Source organism: Falco punctatus (assembly GCF_963210335.1).
Source record: "Falco punctatus genome assembly, chromosome: 2".
NCBI lineage: Eukaryota > Metazoa > Chordata > Aves > Falconiformes > Falconidae > Falco > Falco punctatus.
In genome coordinates this window covers 88,931,046-88,945,590 of record NC_137581.1, presented here as the reverse complement: position 1 = coordinate 88,945,590, position 14,545 = coordinate 88,931,046, and the positions used below count along the sequence as shown (strand labels likewise).

At 36.9% G+C, this 14,545-nt stretch overlaps 1 protein-coding gene across 2 annotated transcripts in view; it reads left to right on the top strand.

Moving 5' to 3' along the window:
- Positions 1 to 14,545, top strand: part of POLA1 (DNA polymerase alpha 1, catalytic subunit) — a 215,053-nt gene that overhangs the window by 91,111 nt on the left and 109,397 nt on the right. For both annotated transcript variants that reach the window (XM_080377635.1, XM_080377634.1), the window contains exons 30-34: positions 1,008 to 1,140; positions 2,706 to 2,837; positions 4,890 to 5,064; positions 12,263 to 12,444; positions 14,222 to 14,353. In XM_080377635.1, the coding sequence (XP_080233761.1) occupies positions 1,008 to 1,140; positions 2,706 to 2,837; positions 4,890 to 5,064; positions 12,263 to 12,444; positions 14,222 to 14,353 (754 nt within the window). The remainder of the gene's footprint in view (positions 1 to 1,007; positions 1,141 to 2,705; positions 2,838 to 4,889; positions 5,065 to 12,262; positions 12,445 to 14,221; positions 14,354 to 14,545) is intronic.

The window sequence follows — 14,545 nt, the reverse complement described above, 5'->3', positions numbered from 1 at the left end:
TGTATATACAGTTTAATAAACCCCAGATGAAGTCTTGTGAAAATGATAGGTGCTATCAGCATTTGGAGTCATAGGTTTTAGGCCTGGTCTTTTGAAAGATGGTTGAAGAAGCTGGTGGTCAGCTCTTTCAGTATCCTCTGATAATGCTGGAAGTGCAGATGCAGCTGAGGAGATGATCCGTTCCCACAAGACTGTTTCTCTTCCATTTTTCAAATGAGATTCTTCTGATAGTTCATTATGACAGATACTGGATAGCTGATTTATTGATCATCATTGCACAGGGTATTTTTGTGCTTAAATTCAATAAAAATACATTTTAACACTGTAGAAAGAAAATTGGAGCGGGTGGAGAGCTGGTCATCTGGGGGCTGACTCAAATTATATTGCGTACTGCCTCTTGAAAGCTTAACTTAAACTGTGGTCCAAATGTATCCAAAAATGAGTACTTTTTTACATCTGTAAAAATATACCACACACTTGCTTACTGTTCTTAAGACTTGCATTTTCTAAGAAAAGATGCATCATAATAGAAGCAAATTTTTCCAAGTTAGGAATGTATTAGTAATTAAAGCTATACAAATGTTTGAGAGTGTTCTTTAGTGACTAACTCTTCTGCAGCTGGCAGATCTTCCAACCACATTTTACAGAAATAGGCAAGACTTTGCTTACTTGATATGTTCTCTTCTCCCCCATCTTAAGATACCTGCTATGCAATAATAAATGGAAAAATGAAATGGAAGCAGAAAATAGAAACCAGTTGCACTCAACAATTCCAAATCACTGTTTAACATTAGAACTATTTGCAATAATTTGCTTTTAGTAAAATAAGTAAATAAATAAAACACAACATAAAATATCCTAGCAAATTTCTGTAAATTTTGCATCACACTTCATCCTCAGGCTCTTTAATTTCTAGAGGTAACCTGAGGAAGAGAGAATTTTGTTTATTGTAATGGGTTTGGTTTGCATATCTTAAGCTTTTCTTTGTTTCTGGACTGTTTTTACAGCTATATAATCAGTCAGATTCTTTCTGATCAGCCCCGAGACATAATTGTGGAAAACATTCAAACGCGGCTAATAGAAATCGGAGAAAATGTCATCAATGGCCAGATCCCGGTAAATCAGTTTGAAATAAACAAGGTAAATGATCTCAACTCTTTTTTTGTCTCAGAAAAACTTTACTGTTCCTGATTGTATTGACTGCTGATAAAAACCTTTTTAATCTTTATGACACTGTGAAATATCAGGAGTTTTATTAGATACTGCATAGCATGGAACATACTGCAAAGATCCTACAATATGAGAAAAAATATTTTGTGGGGCTGGAGGTCAGCCTTGCTTCCTCAGAATAAGAACTTTGTGTCTTATTCCATCCTGCTGTCTTCCCTGCTGATTCTGCATGTTGAGAATGACATGATATCTCATGCTTTCAGGAGAAGTTTTCTCCTAAATTGTTACTTAATATTTCAGGTTTAAAATACATAAACCAAAGAATTAATTGAATCAAATGTTCTGTTTTCTAGAAAACCCGTATAAAATCATACTGTTGTTAGTTTCCCTTCAAATCTCTGTGGCAGAAAACTGATAGTCATTTTGAGAGCTCATTCAAGACTACTGCAGGAAGAAGTAAAATACTCTGCTTTATCTACAAGAGTTTTAGCAATGGCATTGTGGTTTTGGTTTATTTTTATGAATCCCTAATGAAATGTGTATATTTAAATTCAAAAGCCTCCCCTGTCCCTGCTAGAGGTGTGTTTCACTAATGAATTGGATATTACATGCCCCTCTCGTGCGTCTAATAGATTTCCCAAATTTGCTCCATCCAAAAATCTCGTTCTTTTGCCAGCTGGATATCTGTCTGCTCTGTAACACTGTGTTAATCAATCAGTTAAGAAATGTGTTCAGGTTGCCATATCAATGTTAGAGAAAGCAGTGATTTTTATGGTTGTCTTAAAAAAAAAAAAGAGACCACTCTAATGCAAATATTGTAAGAGTACTAGTGTCCCAGTAAAAGATATATATGGAATAATTTTCACTTTAAATTATGAATGTTCCTCTGTTTTACTGCTTAGGAAAAAACCCCAATGTATTTCACTGTTAAGACAAATTTGTAAGTTGCTTCTAAGAATTAGGATTGATAAATATTTAAATATAATGTTATTTCATGCAAAGGAAGAACCCATTGTGGAATCTCAGTGGTATGAGATAGGTGGAAATACTTAAATCCAGTTGTATTTTCTAGTTACAGAGCTTGTTAAATACACTTAACTACTTGATACTCAGGTTTACTTTATGACCTCAACTGGTGCAGGGTAATCTCTGGCTTTATTTTTGTATTTTGCATAATGTTTTCATCTTCAATTTAGTTTAATTTTAAAACACTTGCATTATATCTGTAACTGTTTTGAACTGTTGTGCTTCTAATGTAATGCATTTTTCAGACAGTAATTGTAAAAACATCTTCACATTTTATTAATATAACAATTTTAAAGTATGAAGGACTGGTACCTAGACCTTAATGTCTGGAAAACACCTTTATTACAATTTTTTCAGCTTACTTTTTTGTGTTACAAATGTACTTGTGAATAGTGGGTGGATGACAATAGCTACTATATAATCTTTCTTTTAAAACTCTGAGTTGTCCATCGCTGAAGTAAAATACTTTTCTCATAGTTATGTTTCTGTTTCCTGCTTTGATCTCTTAGGCATTGACAAAAGATCCACAGGATTATCCTGACAAGAAAAGCCTGCCACATGTGCATGTTGCCATGTGGATAAACTCTCAAGGAGGCCGAAAGGTGAAGGCAGGAGACACAGTGTCATATATCATTTGTCAGGTAAAAATGTCTTTATTTACAGCTAAATACTAGGTATTGTTTTGAGAGATTATAAAGAAACTCAACACAACAACTGGAAAAAATGTTTTGGCATTTTTTTGTAGCGGGAATATGTTATAGTTTAAAACGGTTTTCTGTCCTAAATTTAGTTTTATAGAGACAGAAAGATCCATTGTGATCAGCTTAGTTCATCTGACCATTTCCATATCATGGCTGATAAAATTTCCCTAATTAATTTCTGGTGGGATCTATAACTTATTTTTAAGGAAAATATCCAGTCTTCATTTTAAAGAGAAGAAAATTCTGATGGCAAAAAACCTGTCGTTCTCAGAAAGCTAATTTGTGGTGGTGGTTAGTGTCATTGCTATTTCCAGGCTCAACCTGTGTCTTTTCAATTCACAGTCATTGGATCTGGCAGTACCTCTGTTGGATAGATTGGGGAATATCTGTTGGATAGACAGGAACTTTCTGTTTTCAGGTGTTTATCCTATAAATGCTTATCATTATCTCACAAATACAGACTTCACTTCAGATTTAATATTTTTTTAAAGAGTGTAAATTGGATTAGATGGAGCAAGGTATCTCTTACGCCAAACTGAGGGACCTGGCAATGTGACTTCTACAGTGGACCGCTATTTCAGCTCCTTCATCAATAAAAACTGACAGATACTGTATTTTATTTAATTGAGTTCGTAGCTGGCATGCCAGAGCTGCCAAGTCTTATGAGAGCTGGGCCATGGGTACTGCTGAGAAATGGCACAATACAAGAGAAGAATGTACTTGTTGAAAGAAGGGAGCTGAAGGAATTACATTGTAATTATTTTTGCAAAGCAGCTGGATGAGCTGAATAGTCCTAAATTAATTTTGTTCTGAATACAAAGTTGTCTGAAAGGAGTAGGAGGGACCAATGGCTTGCAGTCTGTCTTTATTAGTGATGGGTTTTCAGTCCATGGTTGCTGACCCTATTGAAGCCAGTAGCTTGTCTTAACTGTAAAATGAAGGTGTCATATGTTAATGTATTAGTTTTATTTTGCTGTAAAAAAAGGCAAAAAAGAGACTATACTTAGCAAAAAATAAGCTGTAGTACTTCCCCACCCCCCATCCCCATCCCCATTAAGGTTTATTTCTATTATTGAATGCTTGCTAAAATACTGCCTTAAGTTCTGCTCTAAGATTTTTAACACACATGAAAAAAAAATTCTTAGTGTAGCTGTGGACTGAGAATGAGATTCAACAGACTGAATGATTTACGTTTTCCAGAAGAGTACCATCTCCTCAGAATTGATACTTAATTCCTTCATAAATACTGTTTTCAATTTAATTATTGCCTTCCCAAATTGAATTATTTTTTCCTTATCTTCCTTTTTCAAGCTGGAGAAGAATGTATAGTGTACTATAACCTCCAAGTGGTGTTCATCTCTTGGCTTGAGGTGTCACCATGTGTTTCTTTCAGTATTTCCAAATATTTCAGAATTTGCTCTTTCAAATCAGTGCTGCTGCCTCTGTCATTTATTCACATGCCAATGAACGATGGTCTATTCTCTGACCATTCATTCTATTTGTTTCTCTGTAGAATCAAAGAATATAAATTTCCTAGCAAAACAGCTACAGTTTTGATATCCACGACTTAGAATTTGCTTGTTGTGCAAAATGATAATGCTAGTTTAGTACAAAGTGAATCCAAAATGCATATCCTCCATGTATTTTTAACTGGGCTGATGGTTACAATGTGTTTTCATTGTGCATTTCAGAATTGACAGATGGGACTGTTTACTCTGTCTACTCTTAGTGATTTGCACGTGTAGGCTGCAATAATACAAGCTGGATTTACATTCTTGAACTTGCTAGCTGATGCCAGCATCAGCAATGCAATATTTTTTTTACTACTACTGGATTTGTATCAGATGCATAATAAATCAACCAAGAAAGAATAATTGTGTAACAATTTTGCATTAAAGTAATGCATACTATTTGAAGCACAATCCTCTGTATAGACTGAATGTGGATTTTACTTTTTTCCACACTTTGTTTCATGTATGTCTCCTGTCTTAGGATGGATCAGATCTCAGTGCCAGCCAGCGAGCATATGCTCCAGAACAGTTGCAAAAGCAAGACCATCTTACTATCGATACTCAGTACTACCTGTCACAGCAAATACATCCAGTAGTTGCTAGAATATGTGAGCCCATAGAGGGAATTGATTCTGTTCTTATTGCAACGTGGTTAGGTAAGTATTCTAAATTTGGTTTATTTAAAGACTTACAAGAGACAAAGTGAGAAGTTTTAATGTATGTTTCTTAACAGAAATGCTTCCCTAAATCAGTCTTTTTACAATGAACAATAGCTTGTGTTGCAGTCTGTAGAAAGCAGCTTGGATTGTGTGTTTCTATGGCTTTTGCAGGATACAATTTTTTCAGAAGGTGCTTATTAAGAGGAATTTAATCTTATAATCCTTTTTCAGAGTTGCAAAAATTTACTGTTCATAAATGACAGTCTTTGAGATTTTCCTGAGTTACTGAAGTAGTTCTGGAGTGTGCATCCAGAACTAGCATTTTTCCAGAGAGAAACACTAGCATCTCGAGCAACTTCCCAGGGAGAAAGTAGTCATAGTTATAATGAAAGTACATAGTTTTTTAGCAGGGTGCAAGTGAAGACTTCTGTTTGCTAGAACTGACCTAGTGGATAATGGAAACACAAAACCTTAGTAACACTCTTGCCTGCTCCACATGGAGGAACAAAGTGGCAAAAAAAAAAAAAAAAAAAAAAAGTGCTATAAAAAAAAATGTGACTAATGCAAGTGACCCACAGAATCACTATTTTTTACTCAAATGAGCAACAGGGAATTGATTTTGGTAGAGTTGTTTTTCCTCTGAAGAGGATGTCAAAGGTATTAGATTATTTTCTGCCCAACTCTGATTGCCTCCATCTTCTCCATTCCACAGGCCTCTTACCTAGAAAGAAGTATAGGTGTTGAAAAATTGTTAACAGTTCTATCGTGTCTCTTTCCGTGAAAATACAATGCTCTGTGTGTAACCCTTTTTGTGTTGTTTCCTCCCTAAAATCGATGCACCAACAAACATAATTGACCTCCTTGATAAACAGAAATTTTGTGATTTGTATCCCACATCTAGTTCATTATTTTTTAAACTATTACTCAAGGACATGGAAAAAAGTTCTTGATCTTGGTGGCTGCTCTAATTCTTGGCAAGACTGTCCTCTCCTACAAGAGAACACTTTTGGAGAGTTGCACTGCATCAGTTTAATAATCCCGTTTGATGCTATGCCCGTGTCTGCAAAAGTTCAGACCTGCAGAAATTTTATTCAGAATTCTGGAACACTCAAAAGAAGAGTTGGTCCTCAGCATTTTGTGTTTAGGCAAGAGCCAATATCCAGGATTTGGCCACTTACAACCAGCTGGCAGGTTGTTGCCTTCAGGACTATTCTGACCTGGTACACTGCAAAACTGAAAATTTTGGTTTTTCTGGGGGTCTGCAAGGGTATTTCTTGGAGGTGTTTGATGTTGCAGTGTATCCTCAACAGCTCTGAGGCTTTGAGGATGTGTCAGTCCTGCTTCACACATGCAGGCTGACCATACAAATCATTCTGTTCATGCGGTGCAGGGCCTTGGGTATACCATTTTCCCTTGATGTCAGAGTGGACTATGTGGTATGCCTGACTGAAAAGGTCAAGCACGCTTGGTTAGGTTGAAGTGGTTTAAAATAGGCAGTAAACTTGCACTTCATTTAGGTAGAAGACAGGAAAGAATTCTGAAGTTAATATATTTTATTTGGCAAAGATCATTAGTTTTGTAGAGTGAAGCTCAAATTCAGACTTGTTCCATATTAACAACAGGTCAGATATTCAGAAAAGACTAGCTCCCTTCAAGCACCTAAATGAAGGGCCCAGATCTTAAGAACTATGCGCCACTTGCATCTAATGTTTGCAAATGCCAGTGCTGCTTTTTGTGCTATAGTACATTCAAGATGAAAATTTCTTTTATGATCTGTAATAGCATCATGCAGCTGAGAGTTTATTAATAGTACACAATTGTCAGTCTGAAAACCTGTATGTATCTATTACAATCCTAGATCTGAAATGTGTTCAGTTTGACCTTGCTGTGCTGTAGAAATGTTATATCCTTCTCCAGCTTTGTTTTCTTGGGAATGCTTAAATTCAGCTGGGGGGTAAAGTCAAGTCTTTTTCAAAACTTCTGCTCTGCTTAGTTCTATATATAGCACTTAATCAGAGTCATACATTGTTGCAAGCTAAAGTTATCTTACACCTTTTGTTTAAGGGTACTGGAGGGAATAGTCAAGTGGTTTTGTTTCAAAGAAAGTGAAAATAATTTACAAGATACAAAAGCCTACAAGATACTTGAGCCCAGCTTGCTAAAACAAGCAAACATGGAAACTGCTGATCTGTGGTGCTAAGCTGGGCATTTTTGCTTAGTATTTTCATCATGTTACACACCCAAATTCCTGTTGTTTTTTCTATATTGCAAAAGAGCATGTTTTTCTTTTCTGAAGAAGAAAGCTGGTGTGCTGAAGGATGAGTCCAAGTGGACCAAAACTTGGTTGTGTTCTCACTGTGTGTGTCTTCCTCTGCCTGATTTGCTTTATTGTTATGTAAGGTATGTGTCTGTATGGAGAGAATGGTTGTAGAAAAAAGATCACAGTTGCATATTTGGCAGAATCCCTTTGTAAGGTGAATATTTCATTGACATGTCACTGTGTTAGTCCAAGTAGATAAAATTGAGCTCTGCTTAGGGAAGCTTGGCTCTGTCAAAATGATGAAAAGTTCTTTGTTCCGTCTGTGCTCAAAGCAAGTTATTTTAAGCTAGTTTAGATGCTAAAGAACAAAAGCAAATAAAAACACCTAAAATTTGCAGAGAACTCCTTAAATATCATATTTATTCACTATGGAATCAAGCTGAAAATTGCCTTTTATTTTTGGATGTTGTAGGATGTCTGTCTAGCCTTTGAGAGATGGAAAGTCATTGTTCCCAAAACCAAGAACCTTATGGGCATACTCCTGCATTCACTGTTTTTCTTGAAGTTCTTGAGGAAAAGCAGTGTGACAAGATGAGGATTGTCAGGGTTTCTGAAACTAAGTAAAGTGTGCAGTCTGATTAGTAGTATCATTCAATAAATCTGAGCTTCTTAAATGCTTGGAAACCTTACTTACTCATCCTGAAGATAACTATAGCTTTTAAATGAACTGTATTGGCAGAACAATTCTCTTAACATATTTAAACTAAGGGGGTTTTGTTGATACATACTGCTCCTTGTCTCAAAGATTAAGATCACATCTTATTTCTGTGTTGTCAAAAGTATCTAAACATTATGGAAACGGAGTCATTTAACCGTGGGATTTTTGTAGTTGTTAACAGCATAACATAATTTTCTTTAAGTTATGGAAGTTGCTGACTGCTGTCCTAGACTGTGTCCTGTTCTTCTGAAAGAGACATGTGCTGCTGACTTACAGGTGGATGCTGGCAGTGGTGCTCTGCGGGTTGCTTGGCGTTAGGGCATTTCTTAGGAAGGCTGTCTAATTATAGAGAGTCATTACTGGGTGCTGACGATTAAGAGTACTTCCTGGTATCAGTACCTCCTGCCCTGCAGTGTTTGCCTGTTGGCTGCTCCTTGTAAGGAAACCCACCACCTTAAAGATGCTGTCTTCTCTTTTATTTGTTTCTTCTTCTTCCTAGAGAGTCATTTAGTAAATGTCTTTAACGTCGTATTTAGCAGCTACTCAGACTGACTCTCCTGACAGAAACCAGGACAGCTGAGCTCTCCTTGTAGCATGCAGGCATTGTATCAGGTTCTGTCTGGTTTTATTGGTTTTCTCACATTTTAGGGAGTGAAGTGAGAGTAGAATGATGGAAATGAAGATTAAAGTAACGGCGAAACGTCATGAAAATACAATAATAAACCCCAAAGTGTATGAATGATGCTGTTTGTGGCCTAGCTGGGGTTTTTTGAGATGCTCTAGACCCGCTTAGAAGCGGAGAGTGGCTGAAGTGTGGCGTGTTCTGACTGTGCAAGAGGCCGTCGTAAGGACGCCGTGCAGAAGGCACCCTAGCTTTGCAGCTCAGGAGCGTGTACTTTTGAGAAATGTAAAAAGGCGTGTGTTCCCGAGGGCAGAGGCCTTGGCCGCCGGGGTTCGGTTCAAGCCGGGCCCGGCGCCGGCCCCGCCGCGCCGCCCTGACTGAAGTGCGCGGCCGCAGCCTGTAGGTGGCAGCACCGCATGGCGTTTCCCTGCCGCTCGTAAAATGTCTAACGGGCGGAGGTACGGGCAGGGAAACTTTCCGTGCTTCCCGGCTACCCAGCGGCTGAAATCCAAAATCCGAGGGAAAGCCCTGGGGCTTTGTTCAGCGGCCTGCGAGGAAAGCGGCCGGCGGGCTGCCAAACGCCTGCCTGGGGGGCTGGGGCCGGGGCCGGGGCCGGGGCCGGGCGGCCCGCCTTGCTGCCGGCTGCGCCCCGGCCCTGAGGAGGGGCGGGCGCGGCAGGGGCCTGCGTGGCAAGGCGCGTAAAAACCCGCTGCAGAAATGTTATTTTTAAGATACTGTGATTAGTGAAATTTATTCGACCTTTTTCCAGTTTCCTGTGTGACCTCGTTTGCTCGCTAGTTAGTAAATGTTTTGATAATTCAACTAAATAATTCAGGAACAAGTCGTGGAACTTTTTATTTTTTGCTTTTGTCACCCTGACTTCATCGGCATATTTTTAATGTTGCGTTTCTTTGTCATGCATGCCACCTTGCAGTTTTGGTGGGGTTGCAAAGCTTACCTGCGGTGTAGGTAATTTAGTGATGTGGGATGTGGACTTGGTAATTTAATGATAGCCCTGAAGATTTTCATGTCAGATTAAGTCAAAGTGACTTTGATTTTTCTTGATGTCATGGCAAAAAAAGAAGAGTTCAAAGAAGTTCACTGATTACTCTCATCCTATTAATTTAAAAATTACCAAAACCAGATAGTATTTTTTTCCCCTCACCCATCAGATAGCCCCTGTTTTCTTTACCAAGCAGAGTGATATGACCGGTGTGACCTGGCCTGAGAGGATACCGGTTAGTGTGGTGAAATGGAATAACTGAACCAACTAACTATTCCTGAGAGGAGATAATAGATAAAATAGGTCCCAATTCCACAAGATAATTAAGGTAGGCATGTTCCTTAAAAGCCTGAATTGTAGTCCCTTTGATTTCACTGGGGCTGTTTGCACACCAAAAGTTAGATGTAGGCTTGAATCATCACAATATTTTTCTTGTGTTCTACAGCCAAAGCAACTAACAATGTTCAGAGATAGGTGTGATTTAAATTCTTTCAATTAATAACACTTTTTTTTCTGTTAAATTATCAAATGCCCAGATTCTTATTTGCTGTCACTGATTTTGACAGAATACTGGAAAACTGCAGTTGTCTGAAGATCAGAATTTATGTCCTTTTATCTTTAATTTAGTGAACTACTTTGCTTTATATTTGCCTTTTGGGAAACAACCAAAGGTAGATTTCTAGCAGAACTTTAATGGCATCTATATAGGAAAGTTGTAGTGATGTTTTTTCATTCCACATCTGAACTCAAGAGTAATTTTAGAATTTTTGTTTGTATTCACCATTACTATTTCAGGTCCAATCTACTGTATGCATAGTTGATTTTTTGCAAAACCTTAATACAACACTTAAGCCCCCTTTCTAAACTTTTTATCTGCTACCTGTGTGTTGCAGAACATACTCTTTGTTTTCTAAAACAGCAAATATATTACCAATCCTTTTTAAAAAAAGGGGGGGGAGGAAAGAAAGGAAAAAACCCAAACAAAACCCCACAATCTTTTTGGGGGTGTACCATATGTAGCAGAGTATAAAACAATCTATTAGCAATGTTTTTTAATTTGTTTGCACTTCTTTTAATAAATAGTAGAGAACTGTATTAAAAGTGTAAGAACCTCTTGGAGGTGAATTACTATCTTTATCCATTGACATCTGTTTTTTTTTGATAAAATCAAAATTGAGAAGCTTAATTACATTTTGTGAAGCCTTGTGTCTATCAAGATCCAAATAAACTTCTTTGGCCATGGAATTTTTCCTTGTCCTTGAATCTGATGATTGCAAAATAGAAATTCAGAATAGCAATAGTAAGGTCACACATACCCATCTTTCATACAAAGACAATCTATATCTGCCTGTATAACACAACTGTTTATATGTGAAATAGTATTTGTCGAGCTTAACTGAATATTGTTGCCAAACATTGCCTTTAAGTCTCTTGGTACTGTATAGTAAGGTTAAGAAGAACTGTAAAATCTAGCTTCACTTCCTATTTGTAATCTTTCTTGCTTTTTCTATAGTAATTATTAGATTTGTTATTGAAATTTATACAAGCTATAAGTTATTATGTGGTAATCTGTTACTTGGCTTAATCAGACTGTTAAAAATATTTTTTAAAGTGCTTCTTTTTGATCTTAATAATAAAGTAAGCCATCGTTTTATGAATGCTTTCTTCTACATGCTCGTTTGATTAATTTTTTTTTCCTAGCATGTGCTATTTGATAGACTTAACAAAAAAACCTGAAAATGGGATACATGGACTTCTAAACGGCTGCACATGACAAAGGATGACAAAACCCGTAGATTTTTGTTAAGTTTACTTTGGCAGTCTTATTCCTAGGGCAGTGAACTTCGTGCTTGCTTGCTTATTTACTTATTTGTGGCTGAATCAGTATTTTTAGGATCTCTTTTGTGTATTTATTTGTTTAAAATCTTGAGTTCTGGCAATCAAAAATAAAGCATTTAGTCTCCAGTGCAGCCGTTTTAAATGCTGCTGCTGAATTTTAACCACTGCATTAGACTGAAACCTACATGCTGTTAACCACTGAGCCAAAATGAAATCGACCACTGCATTGAAATCAGAGTTGGCAGTTGTATACGGACTTGAAGGAGTTGGTAATAGCAGTGCACCCGTGTTTCTTTAATGGGGTTTTTATTCTCTGTTTTCAGTTTTAATGGTAACGTTTTGATTTAAAGACTGTTCCTTAATAATGATGCACATTTTTATTGAAATATTTTCAATGTAACTTAAGAAGAAAATAAAAATAAAGCCATCCGTTAGAAGTGGTTTCCTCAGAAACAAAATGTTCTGTTGCATACTCCCATGATAGTGCAGTGTGCTTGCTTTATTTATAAAGCAATCTTGCGTAAGAAGAGAAGTAAGAGGATTACTTCATGTTTCATGAACCTCTATTCGTGGTTAAGAATTGTAAAATGTATTTATGTTTTATAGAGCAAGTTTTGCTAAGGAGATATTTTCAGCTTCTGAATTTGCATTTTGTAACTTTCTTTTGAATCTGCTTCACCAAGCATATGAAAAATGAGCCTACTTGCATGGTTGACCTCTTAGTCTTTTGAAATTTTTGTTTCTTATTAATAGGACTGGATCCCTCCCAATTCAGAGTCCATCACCATTACCATAAAGATGAGGAGAATGTTGCCTTGGTTGGTGGCCCAGCTCAGCTCACCGATAAGGAGAAATATAGGGATTGTGAAAGATTCAAGTTTTGCTGCCTCAAATGCGGAACAGAAAATATTTATGACAATGTTTTTGATGGCTCGGTTAGTTCTTTTTCTGTTTCATTCCTGTTCATCGGTGAGGGAGAAAAATACTTGTAGAGAGAATGGCTTTTCAGATAAGATTCATATGATGTAGGAGAAGATACCATATTGTTTGAATCCTGCTATTTATAGCTTTGGAACAAAAATTTGCTGATAGGACAGTGCTGAAACATTTTTCCCACTTTTGCATTTCATCATGCAGAACATGTGATATTGTCTGGCTTCATTAATCTGTTTGCCCGCAGTTGTGAATGATTGTTGGTATAACTTTTTAAGGAATCCTTATCTTAACACCTTAGTAACTTCCAGTTCTCTATTTAATGAAACTTTCATATGGCAATGGCAGTTTCTTATCCTAAATCATATTAATTGGAACAAAGTGTTTTTGAAACTTGTGTTTATCTTGCTACATCCCACCTCCCTTCTTGACAGTAATGTTTTTCTGTGTTATCTTTCCTTCTGTCTTTGTATATTGAACATAAAAAGTCATAAGGGTACATTCTTGTTGAGAAGTTCTGCCAAAAAAATGTATCTCTGACCTTGGATCACAACTTGAAATAGGGCCAAGTATTTAACTCTGCAGCGATGTTATGTATGTACTAGTCATTGGCAAATTAGTGAGCTTCAGAGTAGTGAAAACCTTGAAAATGAAAGCAAATAAATCTTTTATCTAAATTAAAAGTAATTATTTTAAGTTAATTTGGACAAACAGCAGATGTTTTGCATTTTTTTGAATCAAAATAAAGAAGTCTTTGGAAGCAAGCAAGACACAAATCAAGTGATCCTTTGTGAATCCTTGACTTTTGTTCATTACAGCTGTAAATAAGATAGTTAATTGCATGTAGCCTTGACAGCTTGCAGATGGGCTGGCTAACTGGAGAGAAGTGGATGTCAAAGTCCTTAAAAAAAACCAACAAACCAGCAACAAACACCCCAAAACCCCCCACAAACACCAAACTTCCCCCACCAAACAACAAAACAAGCCCCTAAACCAAACAAAAAAAACCCCGCTCTTCCACCTGGAATTTAGTGTTGGGCGGGTGGGGGGAGAGCTAGCCAAGATGACTCACTAAAGCTAAGGCTTACCTTGAAAGTAAGTTTTCTAACAGTTGTGTAACTGTCCAACCTACCAGGTTGTTCTTACTTTAACGAGACTTGTACCAACCTGCTTTCAACTGTTCAGGCATCACTTCCAGGTTCTAAAATTTTAATGTCAGGTGTTCAGAGGTTTTCAAAGTAAGGGGAATGAGATGGTGTAAAACTGTAAAGAGCTATTCTGTCCACTTGAAGAAAATAAAAGATGATAATGTCATTCTTGCTTAATGAGGTTTGTCTCTACCACCCCATTGGTAATTTCATAATTGGTAGCTGTAAAGTTGATTTCAGTGTTCTGGTCCGTGGGCTTGAGCAGAGCTTTGATGTCCCTGATAAAAAAAACAAACCTGTGCTGTTTGAGGTGAGACAGGGGAGTGTGATTTGTCCATAGATTAAATTTTTTACTCAACATAATTTTTTGAATTATTTATTTTTGTAGCAGGTGAAGAAGCATGTTTTCCAAAAGTCCTTTCATTAAGAAGAGAAGGGGAAAACTTTAGGTCAGAGAAGTCTTTATATGGGTGTGGCCAACTGTGATCTGAAGAAAGAAGTCCTAGATATTAGAGGCCCTTTAAGACTGTTCTTTTTTAAAAATATGTATTATGTCTTAAACTCCTTAGATAACTTCTGCTACCTTCACCTGTTGTAATGATGCCTGCTGTTTTTACACTTATGTTTTCAGGGGCGATTTATTGAACTCAGCTTGCAAAGGTGCAGTAAGACTGAATGTCAAGAGCCTCCTTTCAACTATGTGGTTCAAATGAACAACAAATTACTGTTGGATATTAGACGTTACCTCAGAAAATACTATAATGTAAGTATTCAGAAAATATTCTGCCACATGAAATGAGTTTTTTAAGTGGTGCTGAATTTTTAGTGACTGTTGTGTGGGTTTTTTATTGTACAGTCTTAGGTAATAGCATGCAACATCTAAATCAACTTTATAAAAAAATCAATTAATGATTTCAAATATTAATTTAGAATGTTTGTCTTCTCAGTTCAATCT